The sequence below is a fragment of the Hipposideros armiger genome, unplaced genomic scaffold (genome assembly GCF_001890085.2).
Source record: "Hipposideros armiger isolate ML-2016 unplaced genomic scaffold, ASM189008v1 scaffold_1140, whole genome shotgun sequence".
In the NCBI taxonomy this organism is placed as follows: Eukaryota; Metazoa; Chordata; class Mammalia; order Chiroptera; family Hipposideridae; genus Hipposideros; species Hipposideros armiger.
Genome location: NW_017732490.1, coordinates 380,512 through 401,600, shown reverse-complemented (window position 1 = coordinate 401,600; position 21,089 = coordinate 380,512). Strand labels below are relative to the sequence as shown.

The 21,089-nt window shown below is 35.5% G+C and overlaps 1 protein-coding gene across 1 annotated transcript in view; it reads right to left on the bottom strand.

The window, feature by feature from the left end:
- LOC109376507 (collagen alpha-1(XXIV) chain-like) overlaps positions 1-21,089 on the bottom strand; it is a gene marked incomplete at its 3' end in the record, with an annotated part of 104,510 nt that overhangs the window by 7,068 nt on the left and 76,353 nt on the right. The window contains exons 14-15 of the mRNA XM_019632438.1: positions 7,224-7,277; positions 5,644-5,688 (exon numbers count right to left, since the gene is read on the bottom strand). Of these exons, the coding sequence (XP_019487983.1) occupies positions 5,644-5,688; positions 7,224-7,277 (99 nt within the window). The remainder of the gene's footprint in view (positions 1-5,643; positions 5,689-7,223; positions 7,278-21,089) is intronic.

Sequence of the window (21,089 nt, the reverse complement as noted above, 5' to 3'; positions counted from 1 at the left end):
AATGATTTTCTTTCATGATTTCAAATTTGCAGAATGAGTAAATTTACCATAATTTCAGGGATAAACCGAATAGTGACCAAAAGGCTCTACTCTTCTGGGCTTCTCTCATTCATTCATCATTTAACATTTGTTGAACATAATATGAAAAATACATAGTCATCAATGTCGAAGTTCTCAGTTTAATGCTCCAATGTGATTCCTCAAAAACATAACTACCACTATCATCTCCTGCAAGCAAGAAACTTAGAAAAGCTCCAATAAGGCATCTTAGAAGACAAAGGACAATAGCAACAACAAGGGTATTTTAAAGTAAAATTTGCAAAAATGGTTGGGCATCACTTGATAGTTTGGGGATTGGATATAATTTTTGTGTCAGTGATACCTTCCTTTTTCTTCTTTCTCTTGCTATTTCTCTGTGTCTCCATCCTCAAAGACCAAGTTGGTTTAAACCTCTATTTTATGGCTTCCAAATGTTAAGGAACTTCCAAAGGTATATTTGCGACAATGCTGAAAATGTTGCCCCTTGTAGTTATAATCCAAATATCTTAGGAGAGCATCCCAAGCCCTTACTACCAGGCTTCTACCAACCCTTCCAGTCTCACCTCCTTTAATTTGTCCCTACTTACCCTTTCCTTCTCCCTCCTCCAAATCCAACATTCTAGCAATAGTGGACTGTTTTCCATTTTCTGAACATGCTCTCCCTTATCACATGCTCCAAGCCTCTAATGATATGGTTACCTCTATCGGAATGCCCTTCTACTACACTTCTGAGTATATATGTACTACACTGTACTTTTTATTTTTTTTGTCTTCTTAGTGTATGCATTCTGTGAGAACAGAAGCATGTTTAGTCATTTTTTAAAATCTCTCAGACCCAACATAATAACTGGCACAGAGTAGTTTTGAAATAAAGTATGGAATGAATTCTGGAGGAAGTAATCAACTTTAAAAAATGAAATTTAAAACAGTGATTTCTAGAACTGTATCTCCCAACATAATGAAGCATTGCCAACAGTTTATATTTATATAATACAAATTTCAAAATGGAAAATATGACATCTTTACATTTGGTTGAGTCTTAAAGTCTGTGAAATATAACTAAGAAATTATTTCCAACATGCTTAATCCTAAAATATATGAGAGGCAAAGAGAAATACTTTCCAAGTTAAACAGATATGCAATATTAATGTATCAATGACAAATTCTGTCAATAGGGAAAATTATTCTCATAATTACAGAGGCTAGTTTATTCAAAGTTCATAGATTTAAAACATACAATATAAAAAAGTTCAATAAACATCTCTTTAGAAATTATGCAGCGAAATCATGTAAGTATGAAAAGAAATATCTTATAAACAAAAATTTCTTTGCTATTCTGTTGTTTTTTTCTATACACAATATAATATGATTAACTTTTATTTCAGTAACTATATTAATGTGCATAGTCTGGCATCTTCAGATAAATGTACTTTGTATGCATAATATCTTATTTAAATTTTTAGTGACTTTAAAATATCACAGAATAGTAAGTTTTGGAAGATATCAAAAAACATATACATTATAAAGGACTTAACAAAATAATTAAAAAGTAGAATGGTATGGGTATAGAAATTTCCAAAAAACGTCTAACATTTTGAGACATGTCACGAGTTATGTGAAAAATTCTACTCCTGGAAACTATAGCTTTCTGAAAGTGATCCATCCATGAGAGATTAAGAGCAGTTTTCAGCTCCACAAAGATAACTTGAAGGTCCTTCAGCACTCCCTACCCATCACACTTCTCTCCCATGAGAAGATGGAGTAGACAGAAGAAATAATTTCAGGCATGAGAACTTAGCTAACAGTGTCTGGGATATGGCATCAGAGGCAGAAGAGCCTCCTATACATTGATAAATAATAGAGAACTTTCGAGTCAAAGTAAGTAAAAAAAAAAAAATAGAGAGACCCAAGGATGGGTTCTTTATGTAAAAACAGCAGCCCCTGGCCCATTAAAGTTCATGTGAGTGAGCATTTTGTGGGAAAGACTGTAGTTCCACATTGGGCTTTTCGCCATACCCACCCCAACTCACAGGCAATAATCAATGCCACTAATTAAGAAAGCAAATGACAATAACAACTGCATGGAAAAAATAATTTAGCAAAATCAGTATCACCTCTTTTCAGAAACTATGTTTTCTGGAAGGGAACACCAGAGAAATAAAGCAGAGGCTGCAGTTCTGGGCAAGCAGATCAACTATCTACTATGAGATACAAAGGTTCTCTACATCTTTCTCAATTATCTTCAAAACCTCACCTCCTTCCATTCTGCTCCCATCCCCACATGCTTCGTAGGCTACAATCCCGCTACTCCACTTTTCACTTTCCAAACAGTCCATTTCTCTCTTCGTCTGTGCATTCGAAAACAGCATTTTTGCCTGACAGCCTTTGGCCTTTCCACTCCACTCATACACAATCTTCAAGCCACAGCTTAACAGACATCTCCTTCGTGAAGTTTACTCTGAATCGCTGAGATAACACAAACTCCTCCTTTCTCAGTGCATTTATTTTAGTTCATAATAGAAATAATCACATTGTATGATGTTGCTTATTTTTTTGTTCTTTGCCATTAGATTATAATGTTGCCAAAAAACAGGAATCTTAATTTGTTCATATTTTTAGGCCTACCATCTAGTTCAATATTTGATACATAGTAGGTGCTCACATTGTTTTGATTTAAAAACTTAATAAAGATAGAATGGAGGGAATAATACCTGCTCTAGCTACTTTACAAATAAGATACATATGTGAAAGTACTTTGCAAAGTGTAAAGTACCATCTATATCAATGTAGAAGAGGTAAGGATTACAAAGATGATTGTTAGTGTCATTAGCCATTTTCACTTCTGTAGAATCTCTCCTGTTTACAAAGAGTGAGTGGAGAAAGAGAAAGGACAGAAAACCCAGTTACTCTTACTGAGCACTATCATGTGTCAAGCACTGTGCCCAGTCCTGGGACTGAAAAATGAATAAGTTTTAGGCAGAAAAGTAAAGGTAGAGTGTTTCAGGTAGACAATCAAGTACAAAGCCTGTCTCATAGGGAAGCTGCATGGATGGTGTCTGAGCATGAACAACTTTGCTAGTGCACAAACCATGTTTTCAAGATGCAGATAAGAACCAAAACTAACTAAGACATCTTAGGCCATGCTAAGAATGTTGACCTTAATCTTAAGTGTAATAACAGAAGCTTTTGAGCTAATCAACTTAATGCTAACAGGTTAAATGAAGAAGGCACAGACAGTATCTCTGGAGTCCAATTCCTTTCACCTGCTTTCTTTCTCTCCCCTTTGATAAGACCACTGATTATCACCTATGGATTTAACCCTATTCTAAATTCTAAATAAAAAAATTGGTCCTTCAGGTTCCACCCTCACAAAGAGCTTCTCATGAAACCTAATGAAATCTCATATGACAAATAATATACATATATAAGTTTTAAGGTAATATAAGTTTTAAGAAGGTGATAGAGCACAATTGGTAGAATTTTGGAATCTGTATGTAGATCACATGGCTTCAAATCCAGGCTCAACACTTATAAGGTTCTTGGGTTGTTCTGAGAATTAAATGACATGACACCTGTGACTAGCACATAGAAAATACTAAAGAAAAGTAAGCTGTTATAGATAATTTTGTTATTATTACTATTATCATATTATATTATATCATATTATATTATTAGTATTATCATATAAAAATTTAAATGTCTTAGATGCTCATGGATTCTTTGACTCCCAATTCTACACTCTTACCTTCCCCAAATGGCAAGTTAAAACTTATTATGCAAATGTTTACTATAGTTCCATAACTGAACACCTGATTTATTCCTTTGACCAAGTTGTCACCTTCTGCTTTGGACTAGTTAAGGTGGGAAAAGAACATTAAATTTAGAGTCAAAAGGCCTGTGTTCATGTTCGAGCTACAATTTATGGCATAATACTCTGGAGTGTTAATTTCCTATTTCATCTGTTAGAGCAAGCTCTAAATTGGTTTTTAAGGAAAATATTATCCCTGTGCATGGTCATGTCCTACTTTTTAAAATTAAATTTATTGGGGTGACACTGGTTAATAAAATATATAGGTTTCAAATGTACAATTATATAATTACATCATCTATCTATATATTGCATTGTGTGTTCACCACCCAAAGTCAAATCTGACTTATTTCACTTAGCATGATAGTCAAGATCCATCCACATTGTTGCAAATAGCAGTATTTCATCTTTTCTTATGGCTGAGTAATATTCCATTGTATATATGTTCACATCTTTATTCAATTATCTATTGAAAGACACTTTGTTAGTTTCCATGTGTCCTTCTTTATATGCATATAAAGAGTTCACTTTTAAAATTCCATTTTCATTAGATTCCTTACATTTCATAAAGTGTTTCAATATTGCCTTTAGTTCAGCTTAAAATTAAAGCATATAGCTCTAAATATATATAAAATATCTGCAATTCATATCACTGTCATGAACCATTAACTTGGCTGGGAGAAATATATTTATGAAGATATCATAAACAACAAAAGTAGCAGTCTTGGGCCAGCTGAGTGGCTCAGTTGGTTAAGAGGGTGAGCTCTCAGCAACAGGGTCACTGGTTCGATTCCCACATGGGCCAGTAAGCTGCACCCGAGCTGAGCTGCCTACAGGATGGCTCAGCTGGTGAGAGTACGTGCTCCTAACAACAAGACTGCCAGTTCGACTCCCACATGGGATGGTGGGCTATGCCCACCCATACTAAGATTGAACACGGCACCTTGAGCTGAGCTGCCCTGACCTGCCGATGGGTGGTCTGATGGTGACTGGACTTGGAACTGTGCTAGCTGCGCCCTCCACAACTAAGATTAAAGGACAACTTGGCTGTTCCCCTTCTCTAATTCCCCAATAAAAATCTTAAAAAAAAAGAAAATAGCAGTCTTTCACGACAATGAATAATACAAAATTTATCAGAATGCTACATGTCTGGACTACATTGTTTTGGCCTCCACAGAATAGCTTTGAGTAAGCTATGTTTCACCTATATCAGAAATTCCAGTGAAACTCAGGATTGAAGTGATTGCATAAAAACTGATTAAGTGGACAAACAATATAATCACTTATACTTTTAATATAATAAATTAGGTATTAATCTATTTAACTGCATTGGTGAAGTCCAGCTCCTACCTTTTGTTTAGAATGGTTTTCCTAACCATTTATTCAATTTTATTCCATAAATAAAGTCTGCAGTTATCATGTACTTTCGTTTTGACGTATCTGTGTCTCTTCAGACTAGACAGTCAGAAAGACTACCTCAAAGGAAAGAAGTGACTGTTATATGTCTTCTACGCTTGAAGAAACTGGTTTTTAATTAAGTAAACTTTAATGAGATAGACACGTATTTACATGTGTATACATAAATCCATAGAAATCTATTTTAGCTTATCATGAAGTATAATTATTTTTTTGAATCATACTACTGGTTTAATTTGCATATCTGGTGGGAAAATACACATGAGCAAGGTTGATATCCAACAATGACACTAAAACTTATTTTTCTAAAGCGTTGAAACACATTCAACAAATATAAACACATAGAATATTTTATAAGCATGATGATATTTGATACTCACTCTAAGACCAGGAAATCCAGGAGGACCAATGCTACCTATAAGTCCCTAAGTAAAAGAAATGTGCAAAATTGGTTAAATATGATTCCAAACTACTTAAGTGTATTTTCTAAAGATGAAGACAAACACTTCTTGGGGAAAAAAAATTTGTCAAATTTGAACTTCTTCTACAGCTAACTTCTCTACTCTTATGCATCCTTCTACGAAGTACAAATCTCTAGTGGCAATTTTATAGTCTTCAAAAGTGCCCTGGTTCCATGCTTTTGGATGCAGAGTACCACTTAGGCTAGGATATAGACTTCTCTATGTCTTACATTTTAAAGATTTTAAAGACTTAAAATGCCTCTTCAAGAAGCATTATATTTTAAGTAAGTAGATTTCAAAAAGAAAAGTTTTAAATATTGTAGGACTTCAAGGCTAACAAACATTATGTATATTTATTTACCTAACAAAATATTAAATAAGTGGCTTCACACTAGGCATGTAAGTACAGTCACACACTGCATAATGATGTTTTAGTCAATAATGGGCCGCATATACAAAAGTGGTATGCCATAGAGCTTAGGAGTGTAGTGGGCTATACCACCTAGGTTTGTGTAAGTACACTCTATGATGTTCGCACAATGAATCACCTAATGATGCGTATCTCAGAACATATCCTGTCATTAAGTGGTACATGACTGTACATAAATGGAAAAAACTAAATAATGCTCACTTTATTATGCTTGAAATGGGAAGCGCCCCAGAATCGTGGGCAAGAAAAAGATGGTAAAGATTCTACTTAAGACATCATTATAACAAATAAAACTTTGGCTAAATTTTCTAAATGAGCTAATACATTTTTAATTCGTAGAAAGAAATAAAAAAGAAATGATTTTCAAACACTTTATTTAATTACAAATGCTAATAATTTACATATGTCTAAATATAGGAACTATTCCTAATTTAGGCTACGAGGGTTTTGTGGTTGATTCTAATTCACCTTAAAATGTTATGAAAAAAAATGTGTGCCTGGCACATATTGGGTGATAGCTACTGGATGCTTTCTAAGGGCAAAAAGTGAAGGCCATACTACCTGGTGTCAAAACACAGGAATCCATCATCATTCTTTGACAATATAATTAAACCAATTTTAGAATGCTGACTCCCTAATTTGAACAATCCCAAAGGAGAAGACTTCTCTATAAAATACTCAAAAGGCTAGTCAATGACACGTTGAAGTCCAAGAAAGCAATCGTGAGTACACAGTGTTTACATGAGGCTTGTTAGGACCTTCATGTACATGAAAGGCTTCTTCCCCCAAAAAATGTACAAATCAGTCTAGTGATCATATATTTCTCATATTTTATTTAAGCAGTCACAGTTAACATGGTTAAAATAATTAAATTTAACAATGGTCTCTCAAGATAGAGATTACTCATTTCCCATGTTGTAACATTACCAATTGGAATGTGCACAGTGGTAGCGAAACTGTCTGGTAAACAGTGCTTATTCATGAATGTGGTCATGAGGGTGGCATGTACAGTTGCAATGGAGTTTGAGTGATGTTAGATTGCAAGATTGGTCCATCACAATTTACTCACAGGACTGCCATCAGGACCAGCAGGGCCTCTCTCTCCAAAGTCACCTGGAAAACCCTGGCCCAGGGGAAGAGAAAGAAATGTTATTAAAGCCAAAATAGATAAATAATTCATTTTTCTGTGTTTTCTGATAACAAATGTAGTAAGAGGAAATAATTATTTTCTAATCCTAAATGGTAGTGCAACAAAAATATGTATTTGCTTTACATAACACTTCATTGATTTTGTTAAGTATGATATTTCTATATTTTATAAAAACTGTTTTACAAGCCACATAATATATAGAGAAAGCTAGGCTGCAGAATATAGAAATTTGTTCATCATTATGTAAAGAACCTCTGAATGAAAGGAAATATAACCAGGATTTCTGGCTGACCAATCCATTAATTCTGTGCACTCTTTCATGCTGTTCTCATACCCACAGCACAGAGAATGAAATGGCCAGTATTACTCAGCATGTGTTTAGCACACTTACCATATGCTAAGGGTTTTATACACATTATTAGATATACATTACTTCATTTCATCTTCACAACAGGTCGAATCAATGAGTACTAATATTTTCACTTTGCAGTTGAGGAAATGAAAGCACAGAGAGGTTAAGTCACTGGTACCCACTAGTGATGGGTGGGACTGAGATTTCAATGGATGCAGTCTGACTGCAGTCAATTGCTCTTTCTTTCTACCATGCTATACTGAATAGTCTAACTCATCATTACAAGATATGACACAATGTGAAAAAATCATTTAAATGCAATTTTATTGGGAAAGGGATAATGCACATAAACACTATAACCATACAAGGGGGTGCCACTGAAAATTAAGCTTCCCAAATGTCTATTGCGAATTTTACATTGTAAAACTACAAGGAATAGTAAAGTAATACTTTCTCATTATAAATTCTACTGTATAATAATATAGTTAGTCAGTTACTCTTACTTTATTTACTAAAGTCTTTTCTCTAAAGATTTACCATGAGATTTAAAAGGCTACTCTACAAAGTGATTTATAAGACTTACTATTATCAACATTTTCATTTTTAGAAACTTATAAGATTAACAAAAATAAAACTTTCATTTTTAGATTCTTATAGTCTATCAGACAAGCCAGTATTAAAGGTTATATGTTTAACAGATTGCCAAAAATCATTGGTTCACTGGTACAAACACAAATGGGCTAAGTTTAAAAGATGGTTTAACAATGGAAAGTGTTTGATGTTTCTGAGACATAATTAACTCGTCCTAGAAGCAGTTTCTCTTACTCTATCACCACAGAACACAAAAACATCTGTGTAGTCCAACATATTGTAGCCATACTCCCTTCAAAGTCAGTAAAGTTCAAGCAGACATTTTACTTTCATTGTCCTTGGAAGTCAAATTTTGTTGTCAACAAGCTCACAAATCTGCAATACATCATTCGATTCAGTATGAGCTAATATGGGTATTTGAAAGTATTTATGATGTGCAGGTAATGGAAAAAGTAGAGGAAAAATACTGCCATAAACCTGAAACATAAGAAATGATTGATTTTTAGAAATATCATAAGTAGGTTTAAGTAGGTTTTCCAGAAACCTCAGTTAATATAATAAACAATGGGGGATATACTGCATAATTCCATTTATGTGAAGTGTCCAGGATAGGCAAATCCAGAGAGATAGACAAGTAGATTACTGGTTGTCTAAGGGTGGTGGTGTGGGGGAGAATTGGAGACTTACTGCTAATGAATGGGTACAGGGTTTCTTTCTGAGGTGATGAAAATGTTCTAAAATTAGTATGATCGCTGCACAATTCTGTGAGCATACTAATAGCGACTGAGCTATAAACTTTAAAGGGGTGAGTTTTATGCTATGTGAATTATATCACAGTGAAGTTTTTCTTAAAAAATTAAGAAACAATCAGTCTGAACAAGGAGCCTGATTGCTAAAACGTCTTGGGGAATCATTCAGTATTGCTTATCCTCACCCAGTGGGAGAAGGTGCCCCCAGTTCAGCTTCCCCCCCAAACTCATGGTTTCTCCCAGGTAGGAGCGGCGGAAGGGAAAGGGGAGGGAACTGTGATTAGATCTCCACCCATCAGGAAATCTGTACTTTCTACAACCAGAATAAAAACAATGCAATACTTATTAATTTCAACTTCTTGTTCTTCTGTAGTTCAACAATATGTACAATACATATTAGCTGCTCACCTTCACTTTGTCCTGAAACAATTTGGTTGAACTGAGTAATATCTACTTTTAAAGGTTTATTATTTCTCCTCTTGCTTTACTACCCATTAAAAACTTCATTTCATTTTGAATTCTCAATTCTAGATAGAGATCATTTGTTTTATTATTTTTATCCTTCTTACATGTTGACCATTGCCATCAATTTTTGAAATAATTTCTGCTAAATTTAGACATATTTTCTTGTTTTATGAAATACAGTACAGTTAATGCCACAAAAAGTATCATTATATTTGGGTATATATGGGACATATAGTTTCTTTTGAAGAACATCAAGCCAATGTTTTATATTGCTGAATGTGTCACGGCTTGTTCACTGTTTATTCCATTGTTATTTCAATCCTGGCAACTACATGCATGGTTTTTGTTTTTTTTAATGCAGGGGAGGTTCTGTATTCCTTTAATAATGAAACTTAGTGTTTGCAGCCATATATTTTCATTATCAAAAAATTATGTTACAGATTGGTTGTGAAATATGTAGCAATGGTGATAAAACACTTTGCCTTTTAAGTTAGAATACAAAAGTTAAGCTAGAATTTCTACAATTTCTTTCTCCACTTGAAATAATTTGTTACAAAATACAATACTAAATTTTCTCTCATATTTACCTACTGGAAAATTATAACCATAATTGAAATAAAATTGTGCTCTCCGAGAAATGTCCTCACACTGCCAAAGGATGTAATGGCATTTCCCAGGATTATCATCCACAAGAAAGCTTGAGTTTCTGCCTTTCTTGCCCGATTTGCCAATTTGATGAATGTAATAATCATCTTCTAATGGGCATGCCAGAGTTGTACTGTTGCTTCTGTATTGTGCATAATCCTTCTTATACATTTTCATTGTTTTCATCAGTTACTAAATTTTATTTTATAAAGAATGTGACATTTCAGGGGTTTCATTTGATCACTTGAAGATGTGAATCATTTTCTTGCTCATTTCTACTGTTTGGTCAGCGTAGTGGATACACTCTGAGGTGGCCCTGAATGATGCCCTCCTCCTGGTGTTCATGACTTTGTAAGATGCTCTCCCTTTGAGTGTGGGTGACACTATCATTTGCCTCTCTTAACAAATATAACAAAGGTGATAGGATGGTACTGATGTGATTATGTTACACTAAATAAGACTTCATCTTAGTGGCCTGGAGCTAGTGACTTCCCTTGTGAGTTTGATGACATAAGCAACCACATGGCAGGAACCTGTGGGTGACCTCTAGGAACTGTGGACAGTCCATGGTGGCCACCAGCCAAGAGTCAGCAAAAAGCCAGGGCCCTCAGTTCTACAACCTCAAGGAAATGAATTCTTCTCCCCACTTGAATGAGCTTGAAAGTGAACTCCTCCCCAGTCAAGCTTCCAGATGATAATGCGGCCAGCTGACTCTCATTACAGCCTATGACCCTTAGCAGAAGAATCAGGTATACCTGGACTGACACATGACAACTGTGAGACAATACATGGGTGTTGTTTTAAGTCACTAAGTTTGTGGTATTTGTTAAGCAGCAATAAATAGAAAACTAATAAAATTGGTAATTGACTCTTCTTTAAATAGAGAAAGTATAAAGTCCTACTTGCAAATTTTACTATGTGGTAATGCTCAATAATGCTGTTTCGAGATTTGTAAAATTTAAGTAAATCATCTCTTTGAATATTTTTACTGCTTATTTTTATTGAAAATTATAATTAATATCAATATTATTTAAATTAAACTTTTTATATTCATTTAGAATTTTTTAAATTTAATCTATCTATATTTAGAAACCATCATTCCAGTATTTTATATCCATCCAGTTGCTAATGTAAAAATTTTTTGTCATGCTTCATGAATTTCGTGTCTATAGCTATGAAATGCAATTTTAAGTGTAATATGAATTGCAAAAAGTGTAATATGAATAATGCAAAATGCTTCTCAGTCTCTGGATGCAATGCTCCAAATATTACACTAATTCTACTACCACTGAAACCATAAATCAAAACACAAAGAGAAAAAGAAAATAAAAGCTTTGCATTACCAATTAATGGTACTTCATTACACAAGAGACTATTGCATTCATGCTGAAAGGAGAATTACGTAGGTTAATTAAGTCATCTTTCCCTTACCTAAGTGCTTCTACTGCTTGCTCAAATCCTCACCACAATCTTGAGCAGGTTCTATCTCTAATGATGGCAATGGTAAAATCTGCAAATCTTCATGGCATTCAGACATGAGGTTATGGGCAAGAGATGTGGAGATGAATTTCTCTGAGGGTTGAACATTATTAAACTATGGTAGCCAGCCTCAAAGATGGACCCCCATCATTCTCATTTCCTGGTGTTAATGACCTGTGTAGTCCCCTCCCATTTTGAATCATGGCTGGCCTATGTGACCAACAAAATATAGAAGTGACAGTATGTGACTTCTAAGGCTAGGTCATAAAAGGCACTACACTTTCCACCTTGCTCTCATGTGCCACTTACTCTGGTGAAAGCTACTAGCTATGCTGTAAAGACACTCAAGTTGTCATGTGGAGAGATTCCCATGGGGAGGAATTGAGACCTCCCATCAATTAGCACCAAGTTGGCCAAACAGTAAGTGAACTGTTTTAAAAGCAGATCCACCAGTCATAGTCAAGCCTTCAGATGGCTTTAGTCCTGCCCCAAATCTTGACTGTAACTTTATGGGAAACCCTAAGCTAGACCCACCCAAGTAAGCCACCCCCAACTTCCCAACCCACAGAAACTATGACATACATATACGTAAAAATTAATGACAATTTTTCATAATGCTCTAGCAATAGTGGTAGTTCCTTTATGATCGAATGAACTTTTCCTAGGACACAGAAAACAGTGTCTCCAAATTTTCCACAAAAATGTATATATCTGAAATACTACTGTGCAATACATATTTAAAAAGATTTTGACCTAAGGATAGAAACTAATGACAGCTGTCTAACAGAAAGATTTTATATTCTAAAATTTTAACACTGGAGTTAGAAGCCAAAATACAGTTTACTTTAAATAGACTCTTATAACAGAAAGATGTATAAGAAAAGAAGAGGAGACCTCCTTTCTATATTCAGAAAAGCAAACATCTCTGAAATCTTGGTGTTACAATGCCCTAAGGGTGTTATTTTGTCCACCATTCTAAGAGTGTGGTATTTTGATTATCAAAGGAAGAAAATTTAGTACACTTTTTTTTCTTTGTTAAACTTTAAATGTAACATGATTTTTAAATAATCTATTCCTATCAGGTCTGAAAAACTTAGAAAAACCTCTATATTTTGACAACAGTTTTCTACATGTTGAGAGTATATCCCCAATCTCCAATTTCATGTTTATCTTCAATCCCAGCAAGTCAGTTTTGGCATAAATCTTTTAGGTCTATGGAGCCATATAAATATGCAAAGCCAATTTAGTACAAGAGACTACTGATTAGATCAATCTGGGAGCTCTGTAAAATGCTTATTTTTTAAAGCCATTACAGAATTTCCTGACTGTGGCACTACAGAATGAGGTTTGGAAACTTTGCATTAAAAAGGAAGCTACTTGGAATTATGTAATATATGTAAAATCTGAAGTTAACAATACATGCAAATCCTCTCTCCCTGCCTCCTGTATTTTTTTAAAATAGTGTACTCCTTTTCTAATATAAATCAGTGAGTGTTTTTATGCTTTTAAAGATTCTGACTCACATTGTGTATGTTCTGAGAAGCTTCTCAAATAAAAACAGTAAAACATGTAAAACAGAACAGTAGTTCTACGGTGTTTACAAGAAAGATTGTCTACTAACTGTGTTTTTTAATCTGAAATCACTAGAGAAAGAACTTGAGATGAACTCTAATATCCACAGATAGCAAAAAGAATGAATTAATAGCCTCTAGGCCTTCCCCATTTTCAAAGAATGGTGTTGTTGAAGGTACCTACAGCCCCAGGGCTGACCTCTAATAGTAACTGACAATAGGGGATTTGATCCATTTGTGACTTGTTGGAGTGAAGGAGGGAAGGAGAGAAAGAGGGAAGAGCTACATCTTCATTTCCAAAAGCCTGAGTACACAAATATTGACTAATATGTAACTGATTCCATGAGGTCTTTCAAAATGATTGCTGTGATTAGTAAGTACCTGATACTAAGGTTTTGAAATCAAAAATAGCTTATAACACAAAGAAGAAAAGAACTCTTCAAATGCCATCAATTTAATTTCTAAATACTGAATAAGCACATTGTTTTAATTGGGAAAATAAGTCTTTTGGGAAGTAAAATTTAAAGTGAAATAACTTTTAACACAGATATTAAATTTAAAAATACCAGTATGAGGCTAAATAATAAATATCTCTTGAATAACCAAAATAATATGTTATTTTTAAATGTCTCCATTCTCAATAGTGTTCATGATATTTATACTGGCTAGGGGAAGATATCTCTTACTTCTCAACTTATAATTTTATTTAAAAAAATATAGACATCACTAAGGAAGTTGGCTCATAACAACTTAATTCCATGATTAGTGTTTACTCAGAAAAATAAGTGATTATTTGGCCAGCTATGAGCGTACGATTTACAGCACATCTTTCAAAACCTAAGCTTAGCAATGTTACCAACTCATTGAACAGTTATGGGCAGGACTTTTACCACTCCTCCATGTTCCTGTGCTATATGTATATACAGTATAATCTATCTTTATAGATAGATAGATAGAGAGATAGATTTCAATATTTTTGAAAATGATTCATATCAAATACAGAGCTTCAATACACAGTATAGAAAACAACTAAGTAGTCCAAAGAAGCTCATCCTGATTAATATTTAAAGACCTGAACATGGATTTTGAAGTTTCTTATGACTCTGACTTCCACTATTTTGACTGTCAGAGTGTTTCATATCACACATAATACAGAAAGTGAAGTAATTTTTTTGTTTGCTTGTTTTTTTTACCAGTTTCTGGTCTTAATTTCAGAGAATTAAAAATCTAAGTATAAAATATTACAAAAAACTTACAAAGTTATCTAAAAAGAGTTATTGTTGTTCTACAAAATACATGTTACAATAATTATTTATAACTGAATCATACTATTCTATGTTCATAAGACAGTACTTCTATCCACCTAAAATTTGAGGAAACAAGCTCATTTAAAAACAGGAAGACTAAGTTAATTAAAGGGGAATGACAATTGTAATAAAGTATATCTTCTAATAATATTCATACTAATGATATAAATTAAATAACATAGGATCCACATAGCAGTGCTCTAATGAAGCATCAACCCACACTTCTAAATAGCTCTGAAACTGGAAGAAAATTGCAAGTAACTGTCTTTGACATATGTGTAGCCAAAAGTTTCTTAGACATGGGTACTTTTAGATTTTAGCGTTTCTAGGTTTCTGTCACATTTTTTCAGATATACAGGTTTCTGTCATCTTCTTTATGGTGGCCTAAAATCCTTTAGTTCTGCCTCTGTATTTGAATATCTATTTCACATATAACAACAAATAGTATACATAATTTAATAAATTACCAAGAGAAAATGGCCATATTTGTATTCCACACACCTAATATTTTCCACATCTAAAGGCTGGAAATATTATCACAAGATATTTTCCTTTTACTGTTATTCAAACAGTAATAAGTGACCATTCTTCTCATGGAATTTTAACCACCTAAATTGAAATACAAGAGTCCTATGTTACATAATATCCCATGCTAGTATGTTTGCCCATACTTAATGTCAAAGTTATCTGAAGATGACTTTACTTAAACAACATAGGGGAGCATTTACATATAGGATAATATTCTGAAAGAGTCTCTGAGGTCAGCTTTGGCATAATTTGCTTTGTGGCTGTAACTGGATCTTACTCAAAGTACTCATAAACGTGGCCAGGTCATTTTGCAGTACAAACAAGAAAAAGTACATATAGTATATATGACATATTATAACAGCATGCAAAGTCAGACCTATTTGCTATTATAAACACTATTTAAGAAAAATGGATACATGTGTTTTTCAAATATACTTTTTCTAAGTATCTAACGCTATTACAAAGGCATATATTTTTAAAGTAACAAAACTTTACAAATTTTGTGATGTAAAGGGTGCAATCAGATTTCCAGTGAAGACAGCAAAGTAGGTAAACACTCTTGTTTACATCCTCTCATGACCACATCAAAATTAAAACTAAACTACAGAAAATAACATCATTGAGAATTGCCAGAAGTTTAGCTGAACAGAAGTCTTATAACTGAAGACAGACAGAAGAAGCCCCAACGAGACTGGTAGAAGGGGTGGAGATGTGGAACAGGCTGGTCCAACACGAGCACGTGGCAGTTAAAACTCGGGAGGGATATTTCGGCTGTGGAAGTACCCTTGAGGAATGAGGGGTCCCAGCTCCACACCTGGTTCCCCAGCCAAGAGTTCCAGGGCATGGAAGAGAAGTCCCCACAACTTCTTGCTGTGAAAACCAGTGGAGATCGTGGCTGAGTGATATGGAGAGCAGATGGAGTCTGAGGCGTTCCTTTTGAAGAGCAGCACACAGACTTACTCACTGGCAAACTTGCTCACTCTGGGCTCCAGCACTGGGGCAGCAGCATGAAAGGAGCCAGGGACATGCAGGAAGGAACTAAATTGTCTGGCTTCAAGCTGGGGGCTGAAGGGGAAGCTTCTTCCCCAACAGAAGTACCGGCAGGGGCCATTGTTTCTTTGTTGAGTCCCCCACCCCATGTGCAGACCCAGGCCGCCACCATATCTGAGTCTTCATCAACCTGGCTAACATAATTCACCCCCACTCCCAACTCCACTGATTCCCTGAGATCCCGCTCCACCCAACTTGTGGGTCCAGCCAAGCTGCTTCCAGTGGCTTTTCTGTACAAGCAGCATGTCTTGGCTCATGTTGAAGACTTCCTCAAAGTCTCTCACAAGTTGACAAGCCCCAAATAAGCATCATCTGTCCTTGGTGTGCCCTGTACCACTTGCTGAGCAGCCCCAGGCCAGCCACGAGCAGCAGCCAGCCTGGGTTCACAGCTTAAACTTTCCCAGGCTCCTCCAAGCTCAGCACAGGAGGAAGGCATTTGCAGATCACTTTGTGGTTCATGCCAAGTGGCCCGGGGCAGGGCACAGGTGGAGCAAAACTTGGCCTTCAGCAGGGCCCTTCCCAGGAGTCCCCGGGGCCAGCATGCCTAGTGGCCATCTGTGGACTGTGCTGGAGCACCACCAGGCCACATCCACAGACAACACACCTAAAGGGCAGACTGGGCAGGCACCAGAACCCTACTAAACAAAGCCTGCTCCACAGGGTCAGCCCCGCACACCAGTTCCTCCACTGTAGTCATGGCCAGTCCTCAAAACCAATTATTCTGAGGGCCAACTCTTTCCACTGATGTGTAAACAACAACCAAGGCTCACCTACAACAGTAGGGCAAACACAACTCACGAAAGGGACACACCTGCAGCACTCAGCTTAGGTGACCAGGAGACTGCGCTACGGGGCCCCATAGGAAACCTATTACATAAGGCCACTCTACTAAGGCTGGGAGACAGAGCAGCTTTATCTAATACATGGAAACAAACACAGGAAGACAGCCAAAATGGGGAGGCAAAAAACATATCCCAACTGAAAGAACATAACAAAGCTCCAGAAAAAAAAACTAAACAAAATAGAGACAAGCAATTTACTAGATACAGAGTTCAGAACTGCTTATAAAAATGCTCAATATCTCAGTGAGAACTTCAACAAAGAGATAGAAAACATAAAAAAGAATCAGTCAGAAATAAAGAATACAATAACTGAAATAAAGAATACATTAGACGGGGCTGGCCTAGTGGCGCGTTGGTTAAGAGCTGGCTACCAGCTCTTAGTAGCAGCTCTGAGTAGCAGGGCCCTGGTTCAGATCCCACAGGAGGGCCAGTGACACTGCCCTCTACAGCTAAGATAGTGAACAACAGTTCGACCTGGAGCTGAGCTGCCATAAGTCGCCGGCAACGGGGTAGGCTGCAGCCCCTGCTGCAGTGGGCTGCCATAAGCTACTGTGAGTGGCTGGCAGCCAGCATGAACTGCCAAGAGCCACTGTGAGTGGCCGTCCAGAGGCTGGCGACCGATCTGCCTCACCCAGGAAGAGCACAATGATAATACCAACATGGGCCAATGAAGCAATGTCCTCCACAACTAGACTGAAGAACAAAAGGAAAGCAACTTGTCTGTTCCCCTTCCCCAATTCCCCAATGCTGTTCCCCTCCCCCAATTCCCCAATAAAAATTTTCAAAAAACATAAAAAGAATACATTAGAGGGAATCAACAGTAGATTAGATGAAGCAGAGGTTTGAATCAGCAATTTGGAAGATAAGATAGCAGAAGATACTGAATCCAAACAGCAAAAATAAAAAAGAATTCAAATAAATGAGGATTGTTTAAGGGGCTTCTGGAACAACAACAAGGATACCAACATTCACATCATAGGGCTACTGGAAGGAGAAGAGAGAGAGCAAGAAATTGAAAAGCTATTTGAAGCAACTGTGACAAAAAAACTTCCCTAACCTGGAAAAGGAAATACACAAGCCCAGGAAGTGCAGAGAGTCCCAAACACGACGCACCCGAATAGTCCCACACCAAGACATCATAATTAAAATGCCAAAGGTTAAAGACAAAGAGAGAATCCTAAAAGCAACAAGAGAAGCAATCAGTTATCTACAACAGAGTTCCATAGGCTGTCAGCTGATTTCTCATAAGAAACCTTGAAGGTCAGAAGGTATTGGCATGAGATATTCAAAGTGATGAAAAACAAAGACCTACAACCAGAGTACTCTACCCAGCAAGGCTACCTATTAAAATCAGAAGACAGATAAAGAGCTTCCCAGATAAGAAAAACACTAAAGGAGTTCATCACCACAAAACCAGTATTACAAGAAATCTAAGAGGGACTTCTTTAAGACAAAACAAAACCAAAAAAAGGATAAAAATTATGAATAATAAAATGGCAGCAGCTACATGTCTATCGACAATCACTGCCAATGTAAATGGATTAAATATTCCAATCAAAAGACACAGGGTGGCTGAATGAATAAGAAAACAAGACCTTTATATATGCTGCCTACAAGAGACTCACTTCAGACCCAAAGGCACACATACACGGACTGAAAGTAAAGGGATGAAAAAACATATTTCATAAAAATGGAAATGAAAAAACAAACAAAAGCTGGAGTAGCAATACTTATACCAGACAAAATAGACTTTAAAACAAAGGCTATAACAAGAGACAAAGAAGGGCCCAGAATCCTCTTTCTGGGTATTTATCCAAGGAAACCCAAAACACTGCTTCGAAGGGACATGTGCATCCATATGTTCACTGCAGCATTATTTACAATAGTCAAGATATGAAGCCAACCTAGATGCCCATAAATGGATGAATGGATAAAGAAGAAGTGGTACATATATACAATAGAATATTACTCAGCCATAAAAGAAAATGAAATCTTGCCATCTGCAACAACATGGATGGACCTAGAGGGTACTGTGCTGAGTGGAGTAACTCAGAGTGAAAGACAAATGCCATATGATATCACTTATATGGGGAATCTAAAGAACAAAATAAATGAATAAACAAAACAGAAACCGACTCATAGTTACAGAGAACATTTCGATGGTTGCCAGATGAAAGGGGAGGTGGGGAGAATGAATGAAAAAGGGGAAGGGATTAAGAAGCATAAATTGGTAGTTACAAAATAGTCATGGGGCTGTGGGGTACAGCATAAGGAATATAGTCAATAATATTGTAATAACTATGTATAGTGTCAAATGTGTATGAGATTTATTGGGGTGATCACTTCATAAATTATACAAATGTCTAATCATTATGTTGTACAGCTGAAACTAATATAATATTGTATGTCAACTGTAATTGAAAAATAAAACTAATTATTAAAAAAAGAAGAGTACAGTCAAACAAAGAACCCAGTAATCATTTCATTCACTATTTTCCCACACTTTTCTTGAGCTTTTCTTTTGAGTCCAATAGCATCTGCTGAATAATTTTGTAATTCCCTATGGAGTAAGAAACCAGAAATTAACTATAAATTTCCATGGACAACTTTATAGTTCATTATGGAGTAGGAAACTAGATATACCTACGCATTGCCAAGATAAAGTTAATATTTATATAAGACAAGCCATATTAATAAATAAAGATGGTAGCTACTTAAACAATGTATCACAGGGGCTTTGAAAAAATAATGCCTAAAATTCCAGCATTGCAGATTATTTTGTCTTAAACTATGTTTAAAATATAACCACTACTGGATAAAGTAAGACTTTAAGCATTGGAAGTAATTTATACAGTGGCATATAAACTTACCGTATTTTGCAGTATATAATGTGCATTTTTTTGCCCAAATTTGTGAGGAAAACATAAGGATGTGCATTATACATGGGTAGTACTAATTCCATATCTATATAAATGTTTTTAATTCTTTTATTTATACTTATGAGCTAAAAGTGTAAGTCTAGAAATCAATAATGATATCCATATGCAAAATAACACCCTGGAATACGATAATTGGTTTTGTTAAACTTATGAGGAACTTGCAATGGTGAAGAGTTCTTGGCCTTCTAAGATGTGTAAATATGGTAAATGTGTTACTGGTACATAAAATTACTTGTACCACAATATATTAAAACATAAATGTTGAAATTCCTTTATAATACAAAAAAAAGTACCTAAATGTAAACAGATAAACATTTGAATTAAAAATTAAAACGAAAGATTTTTTTCCCAGAAAGTTTGGGCCAGAAACGTAGGTGCACATTATACATGGGAGTGCATTATACATGGCAAAATACAGTAATTCAGTCGTTTACTGACAGCATACTTCAAAAAGAGGAGGATGGAATGAAATAAAACACAGAATGGAGAAGACAAGAATAAAGAAGATAAACTTCACATACTATCAATTTTGAGACAGCGCGCATCTGCATATTGCCATTAGATATTTGACACATAATAAATAGAGAGGTTATTGCTGTTGGTCTATGTGTATGAAGGCTAAAATGTGAAGAAATAACATACTAACATTTTGAAGCGTAAGGAGTGTAATTAAATGGGATGGCATAAGAAATATTTTAGCAGAGTGCTTGAGAATAAGAAGTGGTGATGATGGTAATAGTTTCTGTTGTAATTGCTATAAGATTAGCTTTAAAGCTGAATGTCAATTCAAGAAAACATTGTTTGGTTTTTGTGTGTGTGTTTCTTGACAATCTGGTAAATTTAATCTTAAAACATTAAAATCTTTAAAGTGAAACTTTAAAATAATTGTATCACATCTTTTTCCAAATGTCATGAAAAAATAAATCGTGTTCTAAGCAATGTGAGTAGAAGACAGATAACAGAAATATCTAAAGGAATATGGAAAAAAATCCTGAATTTACGAGTATATTCAGGGGAAGTGGGCACAAGTCTTGATTTTACCACTTTTAAATATGTGATTCTGAGCAAGTCTTTTAACATGGCTGAGCCTCATTCTCCTCACCTATATAATGGTGATATTAATTTCTATTGTAATCTACCTTCAAGAAATACTGCAGGGCCGGCCGAGTGGCATGATGGTTAAGAACTGGCTTGGGACGCCAGAGGGCCCCGGTTCGGATCCCACATATGAGGGCCAGTGACACTGCCCTCCACAGCTAAGATGCTG